A 20,777-nucleotide genomic window follows, 5' to 3' on the forward strand; every position below is an offset into this window, starting at 1 on the left:
ATGTCCTCATACTGAATATTTTGAGGAAAATCTTGGAATATTTCAAAAGAGGCTTTTACAAAACAATAATTCAACCACATTCACAGGACTATAATGGGGATCCACACATCTTCTGTTGCAAGTCTCCTGTGATTATGTCCTTCACCTTTTTCATCCATAGAATCTCTTTTAAAAGGATAAGGTACATTTTTTATTGTTTTCAATTGGGCAAGAATTTCTATCCACTAAATTATGTGTTACTATTTGTTAAAATATCATGTGTATCAAGTTACAATGAGGAAAACTAAGATTTGTTTTCTTTGTCCCAAATTGCTAGATTCCTACAATAATTCCTCAACGTTATCTCTTAGTCATGAACAAAAACTGCTCGTTCTTTCATTAGTTGTTATAAGTACTCATGGAATGCTCTTTTCAATGGGGGGGGAGAATTAAAAATACTATATATTTAAATGTTTTTTGCAGCTAGCTAAGAAAAGACAGTTCAAAGAGCAATGTTAAAAACTCATTCCCATACTTAAATCTGCTTTCGTATTCTAGGATCACTTGCTTATGTTGTTCTCAAAGTACCTAGGCCATTTTTATTAAAGATTTATGCAATCTTTATGTCTTTGTTTCTATTGTCAAAAAGTCTTTTGTCACGACTAAGGAAATATTAGAAAGAGCAACTTCTTAGATTTTGTTTCTCATGCATTTACCATATCTATAACCTATAAAAAAGTGGAAAATCAGATATTTGTAGAATGTTCTAACTTTCAGTATTGTAAAAGTTCAGTAATGATTTTGCATGAAGATATATTACATATAAGAAATATATCAGACTTTACTGAGCTTTAGGGCAAATTATTTTCTTGAACACATTATATATAAAAATAAATAATATTCTAACAAGCAATTACATGGATTAAGATTGGAATTCCAAAGGTGCTTTTTCAAGAGGCAACTGGACTTTGTTGTTCCTTGAAGACATTTCACTTCTCATCCAAGAAGCTTCTTCAATTCTGACTAATGGTGGAGGATGGAAGGATTTATATTCCTTGCAGTCATTTGGTTGTTAACATTCTTTCTGACAGTCATTGGAGCCACTTGGAAGTTTATCTGTGACCGCAGAATCACCTGAATAGTGCAAAGGACCATGTTGTCCTTTCAATAAGGTTCCACACCCATTTGCATTATTCAGTCAGAACTGAAGAAGCTTCTTGGATGAGAAGTGAAACATCTTCAAGGAAAAACAAAGTCCAGTTGTTTTTTTGAAAAAGCACCTTTGGGACACCATGATCTGGATGACTGAGAATATCCACAGACATTAAGATTGGTAATAAGAAATATCTTTAATCATTGTTCAACTTTCACCGTAATCACTGTAATTATATTAACATTAGTTTATCAAACATCTAGCATTTATTGAGTGTAAATAAAAAAGCTTCATCCATCATACTCCGTTATGATTGGCCTAAAAATAAAAATTAAGATTCTAATTACAACATTGGGAATTCAGGTGAAAAACTGATAATTTAATTGGAAAATATTATGTTTTGGGAACTGCAAAGACTTTAAAGTATCAAGGCTGCTTAAGAAAACTTGTCCAAGATGTTGAGTCTAATAAAACTACATGTCACAAAATTAACCCCACATAATCACACAACACATTATTTTACCTTGCTGCGTTGGGATCCTGTGACCTTAAGGAAAGGTGAGGATAAGAAGTGAAATAGCAATAAGAAAACTGTCCAAAGTACTCTGACGATAGCTGATCAACTAAATGCATAGTCCAAACTGTAGTTCTTGCAGAATGATTGCTTGGTTCCCCATATGTTTCATGACAACTTAAAATTTAAATGCAAAACCCAGAAATGTTTCAACTTGTAGGGCTTCATTTAACATTCAATTGTTTCATACGTTCTCTCCCTCCCTGCAATATATTTCTTATAGAAACTGGAACTGCCCAAATATAGATTTGCTTAACAGTCATATCACATTAAAGATATACTTTATACATCCTCTTAGTTTTTAAAAGAACCTGATATTTAACATAGTTTCAGCAATTTTTAGCTGAACGAGTTCCATAAGTCTTACTTGATAACTCTCAAATTCATTTGTAAATTCTAATTATATGAATACTTTTTACTAATAAGGATACTTTGAAAATAGACATGTCTTTAACAAAGGTTTATAATAATTTACAAGATAGAAATACAGTGGCAAGTGAAAACGAACAACAAAAGATATATACTTTCCACATAGACAACAGTAATTAGTGGTAGCAGACAAAGATGAAGGGCAAGGACAAGAATACCAAAGCGATAAAGAAGAGTTCTGAATACAGGTAATTTTAATTTGATTTATAGTTTATGTTATTTTTTTACTTACATTGAGGGAACAGGAAAACTAAAGCTTTTCTCCTTATTACAAACAAATATATATAATTGCAATGACACATATAATCAACTTTCTTATAAAATTCAGTGCTTTAAAATAATAATAAAAAATCTCTAATCTATCATAATTTATATTTTGCTTGCTCCAACACACTTTTCAACGTTATGAAGAGAAATAGAAATTCTTACTGACTGGCAAAAAAATGGGAAGCATCTGAGTATGTAATTAAACTTTTTCAATTAATAAAATTAAGGTTTTAAATTGTTATTATTTGAGTTCTATAGAGATCCCTGTGTTCCTTTATACATCAAAATGAAGTATTTTATGAACAAGTGTTTTCATAATATGAAATTCAGTGTAGGGCAGCATTTAACTTTTATAATTTAATAAATTGTTAATAGTATAAATTTAGTATAAATAAGTATTGTCTATATTTTGTATTCAATGAGAACATCACTTTATTTTTGTTGCATTTTTATAATTTGGTTACTTGTAGTTTTAAAAAGACTTTTTACACTACACAGTTTCTAATTTAATTTCTAAACAGTTCAAATTCTGCTTAAAAAAACCCAATCCTTCATTATCTAGAAGATATATTGGAAACACTGATAGCTGTGCCATATCGGTTGATACATTCAAAGATGACTTGTACAACTGAATTTCAGATTTATCTATGTCAATTGTCACAGCTAATTTGATAACGACTGGATAATAAATAACAGACATGAAGTGCCATAAGTGTACTTATGTACAATCTGTGACAACTGACCCATCACAGAGCAAGTAAGTGTTAATTGTTTCCACTCACTAGTGGCAAGAAATACAGAATTATAGTGAGTGATTGCTCTATGAATTTATAGGGGTGATCTCAAAAGATCTTTGATCCTCTCAACAAGTACAAGGTAGCAACATTAAAATGATAACATCTCTTCATCTAACCCAAAGCTCATAATCTCAATACACAGATGAGTTTCTTCTGACAGACAAGTTTATAACCCAGATTGATTTTTTCCAGCATCAGCTACTTTGCCCAGAACTCCACCAAGTGGTTAAATAAAAAATATGTTGCTTCATATAGAATATAGAGGGGCTGGTCTTATGATACATAGCACATATTCAAGAGGACAAAATACATGAATGGCAAAACAAACTTGAGCCATTCCTCTGGGTATTATTATCTTGATTTATCTGAGAAACACATATTGTATATGTAAGGTGAGATACCTGGGGGAATGGGAAAAATAAGAGGGCAGACAGAATTTACATTTCTATGTTGGACTTAGATAATTTTAAATCCAATTATGTAGACATTGAAATTACAGATTTGGCTGTCTTTATTTACAGATAATCCTTGACTTGCTACCACAGTTGGGACCAGAATTTCTGTTGTTAAGCAAGCCAATGTCAAGTGAGTCATGTCCGATTTTATGACTTCTTTTTGCCATGGTTGTTAAGTGAACAACAATTGCAATTGGTAAGTGGATCACACTTCCTCCATTAACGTTTATTTATTTATTTATTTATTGATGATTGATTGATTGGTTCAATTTATATGCCGCCCTTCTCGGAGACTCAGGGCAGCTTACAATGCGTTAAGCAATAGCCTTCATATTTTTGTATATACCCTCTTAGTACGGCTTTCGGGGCCCCCTAAGCGCTGTTCTTTTTTATACAAAGTCAGCTTATTGACCCCACAATCCGGGTCCTCATTTTACCTACCTCGAAAGGATGGAAGGCTGAGTCAACCTTGCTTGTCAGAAGCCAACTGGGAAGATCGCAAAATGCTGTCACATGATCTCAGGACACTGCAACCATTGTGAATACATGCCAAGTGCCTGAATTTCGATCATGTGACTGTGGGGATGCTGCAATGGTTGTAAGTGCAAGGACTGGCCATAAGTCACTTTTTTCAGTGCAGTTGTAACTTGAAATGGCTGCTGAATGAATGGTTGTAAGTCAAGGACTATCTGTATATCTTTATAATAACAGGTAAAGACTGTAATACACTATATGGGAGGGAACTCTTAATTTAACACTTTTAAATGATGCAAATCATAGCAACATTTCTCATAAATATCTAACCAGAATCACATAATAATGGTTCACTAACACAGGTCTCTTAATACTATTCTTTAAGTTGGTCTTACCCTATAAAGCCTTTTATATGCTGGCTATAATATACTTTAATATCTAGCAGTAATCTCTATGAGCATCAGAGCATCATACTGATGCTACTTAAGTATATTCAGTGAACAAAATCCATGGTCAAGTATTTGTCTTAAGAGTTTCAAACAAGACTTTGGAAGTTCTTCATCAAAACTCTTCTCAATTGTTATGGAAGTAATGGAAAATACTTTAACTTTGAATTTTAATGTGGTCAGATTTTTAGTATTTTTTTAAATAATATTTTATCAAACAAATAAAATCTGTTATCAGAATTATATTTTTACATATTGAAAAGCATGAACAACAAATGTTGCTACATGGGACACTATGGAATAATGAACAAAATAAAAGATTGAAGTAGACAGTATTAATCTTACTTCAAAGCTCTTCACTTCCTCTTCTCCATCATTGTTATCTTCTTCATCATGGCAGCTCTGAAAAAAACACTGTGCTCACAAATGTTTTTTTTATTATTATTAAAATATCTTTAGTTTCAATATTATTTCTGGCTCTGATTAAGGTAAAATAAAGCAGAGACATAAATTGCATATCTTGCATAACATTAAGGAACTGTTCACAGGAAGCTTTGCTGGGTTTGCTACATTATTGGGCTCAGCTGTCAAAGTTATGGTATGTAGTCAATTCCCAACAATTACTTAGAATTTTAATGCCATGGGAAAAATACATCCCCAAGATTGCTGGTGCCTCTTGGTCATCTTACAGCCAAGAAATGGTGGACAGAAAGAATCAGATTAAAAGGTGAATCAGCAAAGAAGAAGGGAATTTGTAATATTCATTTGATTAGAAAGTATCAAAGTTTGTATTTTAAGTCAAGGAATGATGATACAAGTGACAAAAATAAACTTATGTATTTTGGTGAAAAAAATTACCTTTGCCATAATATCAGCATATGCCATATACAAGTAATCTTCGTCCAATTTACTGTGGTATAGAAAAGAAAAAACAAGAGGTTACAATTATCATTCGAGCTGTTCTGTATCTAGGGTAAAATTTACATATGTAAGAAAGTATGATAACACTAATAAAGGGGTATATATATATATATATATATATATATTCCCCTTTATTAGTTGCCCAGAGTCCCTAGTGATACCGTATATATTGGTAGATAAACTGAGAATTGTAGGCGTTAAAATGCATCCCAAAAATTGGCTTATCTATAGTTGGGTTTATCTACAAGTATATACAGTAATAATTTTTAAAGTACCCCTATTTCCCAATTATAATCATGTATAAGTCTACCCGCAGATAAGTATATTCTTGAAATTTTAACCAAAATAACATGAAAAATGCAAGTTGGATTATCCACAGGTGAAACACTTTTCATGGTATTTTAGTTAAAAATTCAATGGTCAGCTTATCAATTAAGGGCTTATACAAAAATATATATGGTATGCTGTTTTGGATTCTGTTTTTTCTAATAATCCAACAGAGAAATATCAATCATGCAATTTCTTCTCTACCATAACCAGTAAGAAAATAATCCTATTTGCTCAATCCTATTTGCTAATTAAATCTGTATAAAGTTTAATGGTTTTCCACCATTTATTGATGAGAGGTTTTGTAGATATACCTGAATACCAAATTTCATGAATCAGCCTTGATAGTACTTTAATGTTTAACTTCACATCACTTTTTCTAGGGACAAAAAGTATTTTGTATGTAGTTTTAAAAAGAAAACAATTTACAAAGAATCATTAATATCTTCTCTTTTTTGTCTCACCATTTTTCAGTTAAAGCTGTTCGACTGAATAGTAAAATAAGTTGATGCAAAGGATCAACTCGCTTAATACATTCATCCTCTTCTGTTGGTTCTGCTCCAGGTTTCTGCAGCAAGAAAGAGAAGAATAAGAACATAAAAAGAAAATGTTTGAGATCTGAGATGTAGTTATATTTGGACATCATATTGAGAGCCATCAAACTTATTCCCAAACAAATTTACATTAGGGATGCCTGAGAATATGATCTTAAGATATTTAAATATGAACTGACTTGAATTACATTTCTTGAATCATTATGAAAAACCAAACTCAATTTTTCATAGGTTTGCATATCTTCCAAATGCTATACCATACTTTGAGTCAAAATACATATTAAGCCATACAAAGTCAATTTACATATTGTAGATTAATGCACATTAATGCATTAATAAGATAGAAAAAAGGAACATCTGTCAAAGTAAAACAAATCAGAATTAGGCTGATAATAAATCAGAAAGACATATTTTGAAACTCAAATGATGTATCATTATCAATGTTAGAACTGACTTCTATAATTATACTGGCAAATATAAGGCTAGGGTGACAGCTGCAGTGTTGAAAAGGAACAAAAATAGCATATATATTTACAATTTATGCAACTTGATATATAAAATTCTAGATATCCTTGCCTCAAAAGGATTTATTGCAGTCTACAAGAAGCAGGACATATAACTTGTAGTATATCTCCCACTGTCGGATTCCAAAAGATCTCCTGTATGGAGAATTAGTGCAGGGAAAGGGCCTCAGAGGGAGACCACAGCTGCGATATAAGGATATCTGCAAGAGGGACCTAAAGGTCCTGGGAATGGACATTAACAACTGGGAAAACTTGACCTCCAATTGTTCAGCTTGGAGGCTAAAGACGCAGCATGGTCTTCTCCAATTCGACACTTGTTCAGCAGGCTGAGGGAAAGAGGCAGTCCCAGAACTAGCAAAATCTTGGGGCTGGGCAGGGGACAGAATGTATCTGCCCTCAGTGTGGAAGGGATTGCCACTCTCGAATTGGCCTTTTTAGTCACACTAGATGCTGTCTTTCCAGAGCACGATACCATAGTCTTTTGAGACTGAAGGATGCCAATGAATGAGATAAGATATCTCCCACTATTTTTGAATCATTTTTTTTGTTTTTTGGGGCGGGTTTTTTTTTGTTGGTTGTTTTGTATAATTACCGTGTACCAAAACAATGAGCAAATTCTACAGTTTACTAATGGCCGAATTTGGCCAGGGTGCATATTACAATACAATTCAAAACAAATAAACAGTTGAATCTTAAAAAGTTCAATCAATTCTAACATACTGCTAAGTCTTCTATCAATGTATCTTCAAAATAATGGTCTTCTGTTTCCACCCAGGACTTTTCATATCCCTGAAGAAAAAGATTGACAGCTCGGTGCCTTAAAAAAAGTCAACAAAATGTATGTATTTTAAAATGTATGCCCACTTATTGAATATTCAAAATATTTATTAGATAAAATATATATCATTGTATACAGAAACAGCATATATTTCTCAGCTAATTTATATGAAGAAGAAATAATGTCCCAGTGAACAGATCTTCACGCTAAAGAAATTACTCCTACATCCTTTTGACATTTCTTTTTTCTAAAGCTATTAATGTTGCTGAACTGTGCGCTGTAATTTTGTTATGTTTCTCTTCTCTGTAGAGATTGGACATACCGTGGAAGATTATATAGTGGCGCCATTCTGAAGCAAGCCACCACAGCTCTTTTTCTCTGTTTGGACAAGAGTTTATGCCATACTGCCTTTTTTGATCTTTGAGGATGCTCAACCTACCAAACAAAAAAAATGAAAATCAGAAGTCACTTCATAGATGCTTATTTATTTTAAAGGAGTAAATCCCTTTCAACTGAATATGAATTAATGTGAATGAAACTGAATTAAACAGTCACTTAGCCCAATCCATCTCCAGGATTGTTATGGGTAAAGCAGGAAGAAGAAGGAGCATTAGGTATGTTTGTCACCGTGAGTTATTTATAAACAATAATAAAAGCAGGATTAAAAAAGTCAAATAAATAAATCTAATTTTAACTTCTGAGTTAATATGCATAGGATTTTGCTGCTAAAATGAAATTTTGTAAATATTAGAACTAAATAAAGTCAGCTGAAGTGCAGCATAAACTTCTAAATACACTGGTCGAGAACCATTTTAATTATTAACTTTTGCTCTAGTAACTTCAATAATAGAGAAAACAAGTATTTATATCATCTGAGTATAATCAAATATTGTATAAGCTGCAAACTAAGAGTACAATATTTTAAAATTGTAGTCAATCTTTGTCAAACTATCGACAATCATAGATTAAATTGTTAAATTCCAGATATATGCATAGTGGGTTTCAATTTAGTTTGCCTTTGGTTCACTCACGCGTGCGCGCGCAATGCTTCTGCGCATGCACAGAAGCATCTGGGCAGGTGGGCGGAGTTTCCAGCTGCCGCCACTACCAGTTCACCCTATCTGTGGTGAACCAGTAGCAACCCACCACTGATGCATACCCTCTGGGAAGTTTAATCAACCTGATACCATAGCAATAATTTGTTTTTAAATTCAGGTTTCAGGAATTATAAGTAAACATGTGAAAAAACAGGGTTAAAGCCACAAAGATTAATCTAAAATCTAAAAGAATGTTCTGTTTTGCTCTATATTTTCTGCATCACTTATTGTAGTTAAGAAATTAGGGGAAAAAATATTTTGTTTCTATATACAAGTAGTCATCAATTAATGATTGCCTCATTCAACGATTGCTCAAACTTTTGATAGTGCTGAAAATGTAGATTTATGACCAATATGCAATTTTACGATCATGATAGCATCCCATGGTCACACGATCACCATTTGCAACCTTCATAGCCAGTTGCTATCAAGTGAAGTCAATGGGGTAGCCAGCAGAAATTTGCAAATCAGTCATATAACATCATGCTTAACAACTGCATGTGATTTGCTTAATGACTGCAGAAGAACTGATGTTGTAAGTCAGACACAATCACATGATGTTTTATTTTATAATCACATAACTTAGCAATAGTCCCAATTGCAGTCGTTAAGTGAAAACTACCTGTATTGCTTATTTAGAAAACATATTTCCTTCTTTTTTGTGGCTCTCAGATTGTGGACTCCACTTCCCAAGAAAGTATACTTGCTGATAGAAGAGAACATTTGCAAGATCTATTCTTGATCACTGGGACCAAAGGCTAAGCATTCAGGCTCCTGCTGGACCAATCATCAGGAAACTTCTCTCTCTCCAGAATCCGTGCACTGGGGTATTCTATGCATAAATTAGTTAAATCAGGTACTTAGGAGCCGAGGATGCGTTAGCACAAGGAAACAACAATTAACAGCTTACTGGCCAGCCATCAACATCCCAATTAACAACTAAAAGCTACACACAATCAAGAACTATACAAATGCAGCACATTGAATAGCCCAGTGCACATGTCCTGAAGAGAAAGAAGTTTCCTGATGATGGGATCCAGCATGAGCCTCGAAGCTTGGAAGAATAAATTTTTGGTCGTGGTGACCGACTCAGATTGGATTCTGCAATATTATCCTGGGACATGTATATTTACCTTCATTTGCAAGAGATTATATGCACCTCAGGGTTGAACCTTGGGGTACTGAGTGCTCTCTGAACTTGGTTTTCTTGCATCATCAAACCAAGTAACATCATCAGTGCTAAGTACCACTGATGATGTTACCTAGTTTGGTAATGAAATGTTTGTAAGAAAACCACCAACCTCAAAGAGCATCCCACCCCACAAAAGTATAGTTGGTCTTCACACCCCCAGTATTTAGGAAAATGAGGAAACTGCCTATTTTTCACCAAGTTTTAACTGTGATTTTTTAATTGATTTTATTTTGATTTTATATTGATTTTACTTTTAGAATGTTTATAATTTTGCCTTTTTTTCTGCAGGACACGTTGAGTGTGCCAACAGAAAAATAGGATAAAAATCCAAAATAGGCAGAATAATCTGTTTTACTAAAAGAATAGGTGAAGTAATTGCAAGATCATCTTGGATATTTCTGAATTATGCTCACAGCACTTCAGTTTGACTGTCTTCTGAAAAAAACAGGATGAGCATATAATTTTCTATATAGAGAATTACGAAGTATTTTGTTACACATAGGATTCTTGAGATGGTGATGGTGAGCTGGTGAGTGGCAAAATGATCAGTAGAATGCATTATAGATTGAGTTATTGGTTGCTCATTACTATGTTACCATTACTATTTCTGTATTAAATTAGTTGTCTTCATCCTTCATTTTGCTTTTTTGTCCATGCGAGTGTCATTTGTCTATTCTATAAAGCATGACTATATTGCTATAAAAGTATCAATTGCACTAAATTATTTTCCTTTGTAGTAGATTTTTCCCATTATTAACGTCACTACATACTAAATCATACTATGTACTGCATAGTAGATAATGTTATTGGCTAATATGGACAGCTGTAGAAATTGAATAAATATTTACTCTGAACATAGAATGAAAGTACAGCATGCCTATGTGATTCATCCTGGAAAGATATATGGAAAGTTTGATTGCTTTTTATAGTAAAACAAACTCTAGAACTTAAAGCACACATTGTGAGGACATAAAATAAATTGATTAGTGCACTGAATAACTGAAATACAAATAAGGAATTGTGAAAGTGAGACAAAGAAAGAGATAAAAGTGTAATACAAAAACCCTCAGTCAGATTAAGTGCAAAACCTTTCAAACGTAAGAATAAACCAAAGTGGAGCAAGCAAGTTAGGAGAAATCACACCTTAAAAAAGTAATCACAAATCAGATATTTAGAGATTTAACACATCAAAATGCATAAACAAAATTATTAAAGGCAAAACCAATACATTCCTAACATAACATATGAGCATATACACTATACTTCCCATTCTGAAACATTTCCGTCCACGATTAGAGAAGTTCTGGAAATAATAAAAGAAAATAAAGTAGAAAAAAATCAAAATGATGCATTTAATTTTACGTATGTGGATAAAAGAAAGGATATTAAACTATATATAAAAATATGTCACTTGAAAGAGTGTAAATATTTTAAAATTAAATACAACCACATTAAGAAGAACATGGTGACTGTGTGTAGATGAGGATTAATGTTTTTGTTGTGGTCCGCCAGCAGCCTGCGTAGCTGGCAGCAGAGTTGGACAGTGAGGAGGCTGGGGACATGGGCCAGTCCTGGGGTGTTCTGTCCCCATCTCCACACACACACACACACACACACACACACAGCCAGCCGAGGGTTAAAGGAAGCACTTTGCATGCACAGTTTGTTATCAAAAACTTGGCAGCAATACGAGCACCGACTGCCAAGTGCTTTTTACTTAATATCCCTTCACCAGATAAACAGAAATACACACAGTTCGCAAATAGTCCAGTTCAAAACAAGAAACCTTCGGCAGAGTTTGCAAATAGTCCAGTTCAAAACAAGAAACCTTCGGCAGATTTAAGCATTGTTCAAAGTGACTAGCCAGAGTTAGTTTTTGTCCGTCACAGAGTCTTAAATGGCCACACACTCTCTTATATAGTCTCTGGGGTGTGGTCCAGTGACTCAGCCTAATCCCTGGCACGCATCCTCAACTGCTGCAACCGTTTATCATGCCTTCGTTGGCGTGGATCCAGGAACGACAGATCGCCTCCATCGCTATCATCGGAGACACCTGGCTCCTGGCTAATCTCCTCTTCCTCAGCCGGCACCTGAGGCAGTGCCAGAGGAGGGGCCTGGAGAGAGAGGCCTGGCCGACTCCTCACCTTCATGTTCGGAGCCTTCTCCCTCCGATAAGATAGGCTCGGAGGACGGAGCCACAACACTGGGTCTGGGGAAGGCCTGGACGAGGGCTCTGCGTCAAAGGCAGAGATGGGGCCAGGGCCATCTGGGAGTTACGTGCGGACTCCGGAGCCTCCAGAGTCAGACATAAGAGAGGCAGAGGAACAGGAAGAGCCTGTTCCTAGTGCGCGCATGCACAGAGCTGCCAGAAGACAAGAACAGTTAAAACAAAAGGGACAACTTGGGAGTAAGACCTGGAGATGATTGGCCCCTCCCATAAGGCTTAAAAGAGGAGCAAAGGCACATGGACCCTTTGCAGGAAAGCAACGTTGTTAATTCTGTTCCCAGTTGGCATCTCTGTTTGATTCTGGACTCTGTGTGGCTTTATCTCAAGGTAGATAAAGGTTGGTGATTATCCCGAAGGACTTCTCCTGAAGGACTTTTTACAACTAATTGGGACTCAGCTGTGAATGAACGTAATTCACAACTGTTGCAATAAGAGAGGTTTTTAGGACTACTCCTGTGTTTTAATGACTTAGGAAACCTAGGTCACAACAGTTTTTACCCAGAATAGAATATCAATGATTTTCCCAATCTAAAGATATTTTGATGTGAGATTCCATCACGTTTAAAGTGCACAAGTTTGTTTGTTTGTTTTTGTCACCTTGACTTGGTTATGGAAGAATCCCCCGTTTAGTTAAATATACCTCATTTAAGAATACTAAACTGAATTCTCCAAAGGAGTAAAGGAACTTCAAGAAGAACTTCAAGAAGACAAGAAGAGTAAAGGAACTTCGAGAAGACATTTCCTCTTTTTTGGGAGCACAAAGTCAATCAGAAATTTCAATCAGAATAGAGCTAGAAGGGACCTTCGAGATCTTCTAGTCCAATCCCCTGCTCAAGCAGGAAACTCTGTACCATTTCAGACAAGTGACTTTCCAGTCTGTTCTTTAAAACGTCCAATGATGAAGCACCCACAACTTCTGATGACAAGCTGTTTCACTGGTTAATTGTTCTTACTGTTAGGATGTTTCTCCTTAATTCCAGGTTGCTTATCTCCTTGATTAGTTTCCATCCATTATTTCTTGTTCTGCCCTCTGGTGCTTTGAAAAATAAGTAGACCCTCTCCTCTATGTGACAGCTTCTCAAATACTGGAATACAGCTATTATGTCCCCCCCAGTCCTTATTTTCTCTAGACTAGCCAAACCATTCTTCATTATGTTTTTGTCTCTAGGTCTTTAATCATCTTAGTTGCTCTTCTTTGCATTTTTTCCAAAGTCTCAACTTGTTTTTTATAATGTGGTAACCAAAACTGCATGCAGTATTCCAGGTATGGCCTTACTAAGGCTTTATAAAGCAGTATTAATACTTCATGTGAATTTGATTCTTTGCCTCTGTTTATACAACCAAGTATTAGAATTTTTTAGCTGCTGCCGCTCATTGCTGGCTCATATTTAAGTTATCATCCACTAGGATTCCAAGGTCCCTCTCACAATTACTGTTTTTGAGCCAGATTTCGCCTAATCTATACTTGTACCCTTGGTTTTTCCTGCCTAAGTGTAAACCTTACTTTTCTCTACAATACATTTCATTTTGTTAGATAGGACACATTGTTCAAGTCTGTCAAGATTTTTTTGGATCTTGAGCTTGTTTTCTGGGATGTTGGCTATTCCTGCCAGCTTAGTGTCATCTGCAAATTTGATGAGTTCCCCTTCTATTCCTTTATCTAAGTCATTTATGAAGCTATTGAAGAGTTATTGGGCCTAAGATGGAACCTTGTGGTACCCCACTGCTTACTTACTTCCATATATATGTAGTACCATTTAAGGACGACTCATTGAGTACTGTTTGTAAGCCAGTTACAAATCCATCTGGTGATGATATTGTCTATCCCAAGAAGTAGTTTGTGATTTACTTTGTCATTTTATCATTATGCTTTTTAATAAAATTTACTATTAAACTTTATCAGTCATTTTATCATTATGCCTTTTAATAAACTGCTACTTTAAATGCGATCATATGTCACTTCAGTTGATATAAGAAAGCCAAGGTGCTTTGTATGTGTGCTTCAGACTAATGATTTCTTTCATTTCCTGATTAATACTTTGAATATTCACCCAGGCATAAACAACAGAATGACTATACTGCTTCTCCCTTCTGTGCACCCCCAGATCCTGTTATGCTGCCTCATCATGAGGAGAGGTGTGCTTCCTGGTAAGGGTGAGTGAAGAAGCTTAATGAATGGTTGTTAAGCAAGGACTACTAGCATATTCATGGAGTGCAATAGATTTTTGGAAGAACATAATGTAAAACAAATATTTTCAGTGTAAATATATATATATACATATATCAGCAGGGTATTTTTCCACAGTAAAATGAATTACATTGAATCTGTAAAACTAATTAATATTAAAATGTCACTAATACACCTAACCTGTTCCAGATGGAAAAGTACATTAGCTATATCCAAAACCCGTTCCACAGTCTTTTCTGGATCTGAAGTGATATCAGTTCTGTTCGGTAGATCTTTGTAAAGGGCCACCTGCCATCTAATTGCAGGATCTTCAAGCTGCAAGAAAATATATGCGAGGTGCTAAAAATATGTCTCAAATTATGCATAACCAAACAATTGTATATAGACTGTTGCAATTACTGTGCTAATCTAATAAATCACTATACTTATTTGGAACAAGTTTAACTTTAAGAGCCACGGTGGTGCAGTAGTTAGAATGCAGTACTGCAGGCTACTTCTGCTGATCGCCGGCTGCCAGAAGTTCGGCAGTTTGGGTCTCACTGGCTTAAGGTTGACTCAGCCTTCAATCCTTCCGAGGTGGGTAAAATGAGGACCCAGATTGTTGGGGGCAACATGCTGACTCTGCAAACTGCTTAGAGAGGGCTGTAAAGCACTGTGAAGTGGTATGTAAGTCTAAGTGCTATTGCTATTGTTACTTACGAGACCATTAGAATCACTGATTACATTTCAGAGATATCTAAACAATTTTTGGCTCAACAGCTGGTGTGCACATATGGATACATGAACAGATGTACACATATACATGTCAACTTACACTCATATATAGCTTGCGGTTCAAAACATTAGGTCAGAAGCAAAAGTTGTTAATACTTGAAAACTACCTTGCCCTGTAAATGGAGATTGTTGCAAATAATATCTCGAACTTCATCCTCGGTGTCCTTCTGTTGAGAAAACATACCAAATATTTTACTGAAAAATGTTATATAAGAAGGGAATAGCCCTTGCAGAAAAATAATTCTAAGCACCTTGCAAAGCTGCAATTTTTCAGCATGCCATGATAAATATGCAAAATGGTATTAAATGTATTATAAATTATAATAATATAAATTATTATAAATGTTCTTATGAGTTCCATAGTAGAGCAATCTTTACTTGGGTGAAAGATTCTTTTGTAACAACCATAAAAGAATAACCTAGAGGAAAGAATTCCTCCGTTCTCCAACCAGCTCCATTTAGTTATGATACAGCAGCTATCTGGTATTATTGGTATCTAAGCCACTTCAACTTCATTCATATTTATTTGGAAAGTGTTTTTTTTATCATTTTGCATCTTGTTGACATTTGGGGAAAGTTCCTCTCTGATATCATTCTTGTTGTTACCCAAGTGTGTCCCAGAAGAAAAGATCAACATCTGAAGAAGCTAGTTATCATATGTTTTAAAAAAGAGTAAATAATGGACAAGAAATCCCCATAATTAGCATTATTTTTAATGGCAGGAAGCCAATTATCTTCTATGAAAAACTAAACCAGGCAAATATCATATTGCTTTCTGATACATACTGATGCCATGAGAATCCCTGCTGGAATTCTTCATCTTTTGAAATATTTATAATGTTGTTTTATAATTTTAATTTTTTAAATCTTAAAATATTCTGATTTTAATGTGTAATTTTATTGATTATATTGTATACCACATAGAGCCTCTCTGAAAGTGAGACAGGTGGTTAAGAAATATAAATTATAAATCAATAAATAATAAACAATAACAAGACTCTTGCAGTATTTTTAACACTGTCAAACAGATAGGAGTCCATCCTCAAATATTGAACATATTAAATGAAGTTCTACATATAGAAATGATTTATAGAGGAAACCTACCATGCTCAATCGATTTTTTGCCAGAGCAATTAATTCTTGGTCACCAGGTGCACAAATATTTAACCCAATAGGAAGCAATCTTTTTAATGCAGCCACAATTAGAGAGGTTTGAGTTGAGTAACGATCCCCTTTCCGTTTCATTTTTTTTCTTTCCGGATCAGAAACAGCTGTCTGCAATATAAAAGTAATAATTTATTCTCAAATTATAAAATAAGGGAAGCAATAATTATCTCTTGGGGATGTTGAAATGAAAAAGGAAGAAACACAAGGGAAATTACTTTGCCATGAAATGTTTTATATCAGTAATTATGGCAGTAATCTAGAAGTGCAATATAATTTTTCATTTGTATTATCTTTATGCTACTTTTGTGACAAACTTTATTATGATCTTTTATTTGTACTTGTAGAGCAGTTGGAACTTCCTATGATATTGCCGATATGTCTTATTGTTTTCAACTACATTACCATCATACCATTATTTTGCTCGCATAATAGCAGTTTCCTTAATGATTTATTGTTAATACAGTACAATTTTTCACAGTTGCATGTCATTCCAGTTGCATCTATTTCTCTTTGTCTCATTTTAAATATGACAATCACAGCAGGAATTCTTGTATCTGCCTATTAACTGCACATCCTTCCTAAGGCCTTTCGTTAGATCACGGGTGTCAAACTCACAGTGTCACATTGCCGTCATGTGACATTTCACGATGTTTTTCCCTTTCAAAGAACTGGAGTGGGCATGGCCTGTGCGTGATGCATCCAACCCATGAGTCACCAGCTTGACACTCCTGAGTTAGATAGCAAATCTAATCAGGTGTACATTTTTAAAGTGTCACTTTAAAATAATGATATATCCTCAAAAACCAAACCAAACCAAACCAAACCCAGGGAAAGGATTTTTAAACTCAATACCTAATGTTTGATAATAGCAACAGAGCAATTAATTATTCTTTTAGTAGAAGACTACCATAATTAGTCTTGGATTATCCTAACATTGGGTAATGCAAGGCCAATTCTACAAACTGGTGATGGATGGTTCAGAGGAATAAATGTGGCAGCTTCTCAACCAAGCCAACATATTAGAAACCAGAACTAGTATTGCATGTGACTGCCCTGGGTACTTCAGCAGTCCTGTAAGCTTTCATTGGTGGATTTGAAAAGAAAGCACAACAGTAGGTTGTCCTATACCTCCTGCAGCCAAATGCTTTGTGCTGGTCTTGTAAAACTTGTATTAGTCTCTTTTATTGGTTTTCCTATGTTGTCTCAATGATTAACAATACACATTACCAGTTAGATACAACTGAGTCTACTTTAATATTAATCTTATACTTCTTTCTAGAAAAGAACGAGAACTGAAATACTGAAAAAATATTAATGGACAATAGCTGAGGGGCCACTAAGTAAGTTGGCCTCTCTGAATCCACTCACATCTCCATCTCCCATTTCTCTACTCCTGTCTGTTTCTCCCAACTCAGGACACATGACTGTTCATGTATCTGTGCTATACATCTCTCCCCCTTAACCAGTAATGATACCTTTACTAGTCTTTTCTTTTAATTTTTGTAAAAAGATTGGATACAGTACAGAGAGAAGCCGCAATGTCACTTAGCAACTTGTTTTCCAAAATGTTTCCTAGAAAAATGGATATGGTGGGCATGACCTCAGCTTTCTCTGTAGGACATTGTACTTCAAAAAGTTAGAAAGAGAAAACCAATGCATACTTAGTAAAAGAGAGAAAACATCTACTGAAGGATACATATAAAATTAACGTATTGGGGAGAGAAGTGTTTCAGAATGAGGATAATTGTTTTCTATATATGACACAAGTTACGCGGTAATTACATTTGATAGCCATTTGCACTACAGAGATTCCATACTGATGAAATGGGCCTAGTGATCCCCCTGTAAATGGATGTGAAATTAGGAGTTGGTTTATAGTGGTTAAAGAAATTTCAAACTAGGAATACGCATCCTTTTCACAATCTTTATCTCTACAGATAACATGTTTAGGAAATATTTAGAATACTCTAAAAATGTTTGGACTATTTCAACATTCCAATATATGTGAAAGATTTTAATTATTTTTTAAAAAAACAGCGATTTTAGCAATATTTTGATAAGTGCAGTAACATTTGTAAAGTCTTATACCTTAGACATCTTCGATTTAGTGTCAGTAATAAGGAAAGACATATTGTTGATCTCATTTTGCACCACAAAGTTCTGTTCTTCCCTTTTAAAATTCTGCAATGTTACAAAGAACATAAAAACACAACGTATTACAAAATTCACTATCTGGTTCTCCTATTGCCTCCTTCACATTGAATCTTAAAATGAATATAATGCTATACGGTTACATTATAAAACCTTAATCTATATAATGGTATAAAAAGATAAAAAATATATATCTTTTTTAAACAAAACTTGAACTTATTACATGCAGATAAACATTTTTCTTTTGAGAAAATATACTTCCCCTATTGCTCCCTTTCAAATTGTTTGCAAAAGAATTGTATCCAATACTTTAAAGACAAATAAAAACAAATATTTTGAATCCTTAAGATATCATAATGACAAGAAATGCTAAGTACTTGACAAAGGTTTGATTCTAATGACGCCATTTGAAAAAAAAATCAGAATAGAAAAGAGATAACCCAGACAATGCCTTAGATTCTTTATGGATGTATCTGATATTTGCCATTTATTTATTATCAGATTTATATGCCACCCTTTTTCCACAAGGACTCAGGGCAGCTCATAACAATAAACAACAACAAGTCCAATTAAAATTCAACAATAAAAACTAAAATTCCCATTAAAACCCCGTTCAGTCCAGGCCAGCTTGGCGAAACAGCCATGTTTTAAGGTCACGATGAAAGGAGCAAAGGTCGGGGGCTACCCGGAGCTCCAAGGGGAGCTGATTCTAGAGGGTAGGTGCACCCACAGAGAAGGCTCGCTCCCTAGGGGCCGTCAGCCGACATTGTTTGGCCGACGGGACCCCAAGTAGGCCTTCTCTATGTGAGCGCACGGAGATATGGGGAGCTGTTGCTGGCGCAGGTGATCCGCCAAATACCCCGGGCCTAAGCCATGTAGGGCTTTATAGGTAATCACCAGCACCTTGAACCTCACCCAGTGGGCAACCGGTAACCAATGCAGGTCACACAGGAGGGGTGTGACATGGGAGCATCGGGACACTCCCATCACTACCCACGCGGCTGCATTCTGCACCAGATGAAGCCTCCGAGTGGTTTTCAAGGGCAGCCCCATGTAGAGAGCGTTGCAATAGTTGATCCGGGAGGTGACGAGTGCATGGGTGACCATGTGTAGGGCATCCCGGTCCAGGTAGGGGCCTGGATAATATTTATTTATAACATGGAAGAGTAAAGCTTTGCATAATAAATTGTAAAAGAAAAAAAACCATTCAAGAGTGCTGCTTTCTTTCCTGTTTCTATTTTTTTTATAGACATACCCACATTCACACACTGAAGCAGCAGCACTGGTAGAGTCAAAAAAGCAAGATGGCATTTGCAGCAATGTGATCTAAACCCTATAGCTTTCGTATGTATATCAATGTCACGCACATGTACAAAAAAGGTCAGGACTTTGACTAGACTGCACATCTCATCTGGATGCTGTTGTACCAAGAGCCACCTGCATGTGGCTCAAGACTCACTATACTACAATGCTCAATACAGCAACATTCTTATTTATGAAATTTAGAAAATACATACATGGGATTTTGACCAGTAAATGAAAACTTCTGCAACCATACGAAACAAATCTTCAGCTTCAGGGTTGGGCTCTTTGAGCCATTTTGCTCTGAATTTTTTTTAAAAAAAGAAGAAAAAAACCTTATCACTCCTATTAGTAGCAGAAATGACAAAGAAACTTTGGAATCTTCAACTTTAAAACATGTACATATGCATGCAGTCCAATTTCTGGATTTATGGAACACAGCCCTGAGCAAGAGGATTAGATTATTAGCACCTCTAGGTAAAAGGGAAAAGAAGGGAGAAAAATTGTAAAAAGAAAAATCAGTAAAGGAAGAGATGGTAAGAATTACCTATAGTAATCTTAGATGAAGCAATAATTGAATGGGGCAGAGATATTGCACTGATGAACTAAATTCCTATACCATTAATTTAAAAAAATGTTGGTCTTAAATTAATTCATAATAATGCTAAACAACTAATAAATTCTAGTTAATAAATCAGAGAACTCACTCCCATAATGTGATTTAAAACAAGGCTTTTAAAAATGAGTTATCTGCATACCTGTTGTAGTCCACAAATCTGATCAACAATGGATAGAAGGCATAAAGGTCCCGGGCAAGTGTAGTGAATTCATCTAGAATGAGAAGTTCCGCCTCAGACATATCACCCCTGCCTTCTGCTCGTAAGTGTTCTTCATCAGCAATCACCAGAGCTGCTTTTTTCTTTAGTTTTTCCATCAGTGGAAGAAAATGTGTTTTCAGAAGTTCCGGCTTCACTTTGCTTATGATAGGCTGAGAAAACACT

General features: G+C 35.0%; 1 protein-coding gene across 1 annotated transcript in view; it reads right to left on the reverse strand.

Moving 5' to 3' along the window:
* The window catches only part of RYR2 (ryanodine receptor 2), a 270,507-nt gene that overhangs the window by 46,657 nt on the left and 203,073 nt on the right, over positions 1-20,777 (reverse strand). The window contains exons 69-81 of the mRNA XM_070932540.1: positions 20,535-20,775; positions 19,992-20,079; positions 18,412-18,504; positions 16,261-16,431; positions 15,264-15,323; positions 14,563-14,697; positions 11,234-11,270; positions 8,001-8,112; positions 7,621-7,717; positions 6,287-6,390; positions 5,433-5,484; positions 4,920-4,976; positions 1,656-1,679 (exon numbers count right to left, since the gene is read on the reverse strand). Of these exons, the coding sequence (XP_070788641.1) occupies positions 1,656-1,679; positions 4,920-4,976; positions 5,433-5,484; positions 6,287-6,390; positions 7,621-7,717; positions 8,001-8,112; positions 11,234-11,270; positions 14,563-14,697; positions 15,264-15,323; positions 16,261-16,431; positions 18,412-18,504; positions 19,992-20,079; positions 20,535-20,775 (1,271 nt within the window). The remainder of the gene's footprint in view (positions 1-1,655; positions 1,680-4,919; positions 4,977-5,432; positions 5,485-6,286; positions 6,391-7,620; positions 7,718-8,000; positions 8,113-11,233; positions 11,271-14,562; positions 14,698-15,263; positions 15,324-16,260; positions 16,432-18,411; positions 18,505-19,991; positions 20,080-20,534; positions 20,776-20,777) is intronic.

The sequence above is a fragment of the Pituophis catenifer genome, unplaced genomic scaffold (genome assembly GCF_029215685.1).
Source record: "Pituophis catenifer annectens isolate HBS135680 unplaced genomic scaffold, rPitCat1.0.hap2 SCAF_1, whole genome shotgun sequence".
NCBI lineage: Eukaryota > Metazoa > Chordata > Lepidosauria > Squamata > Colubridae > Pituophis > Pituophis catenifer.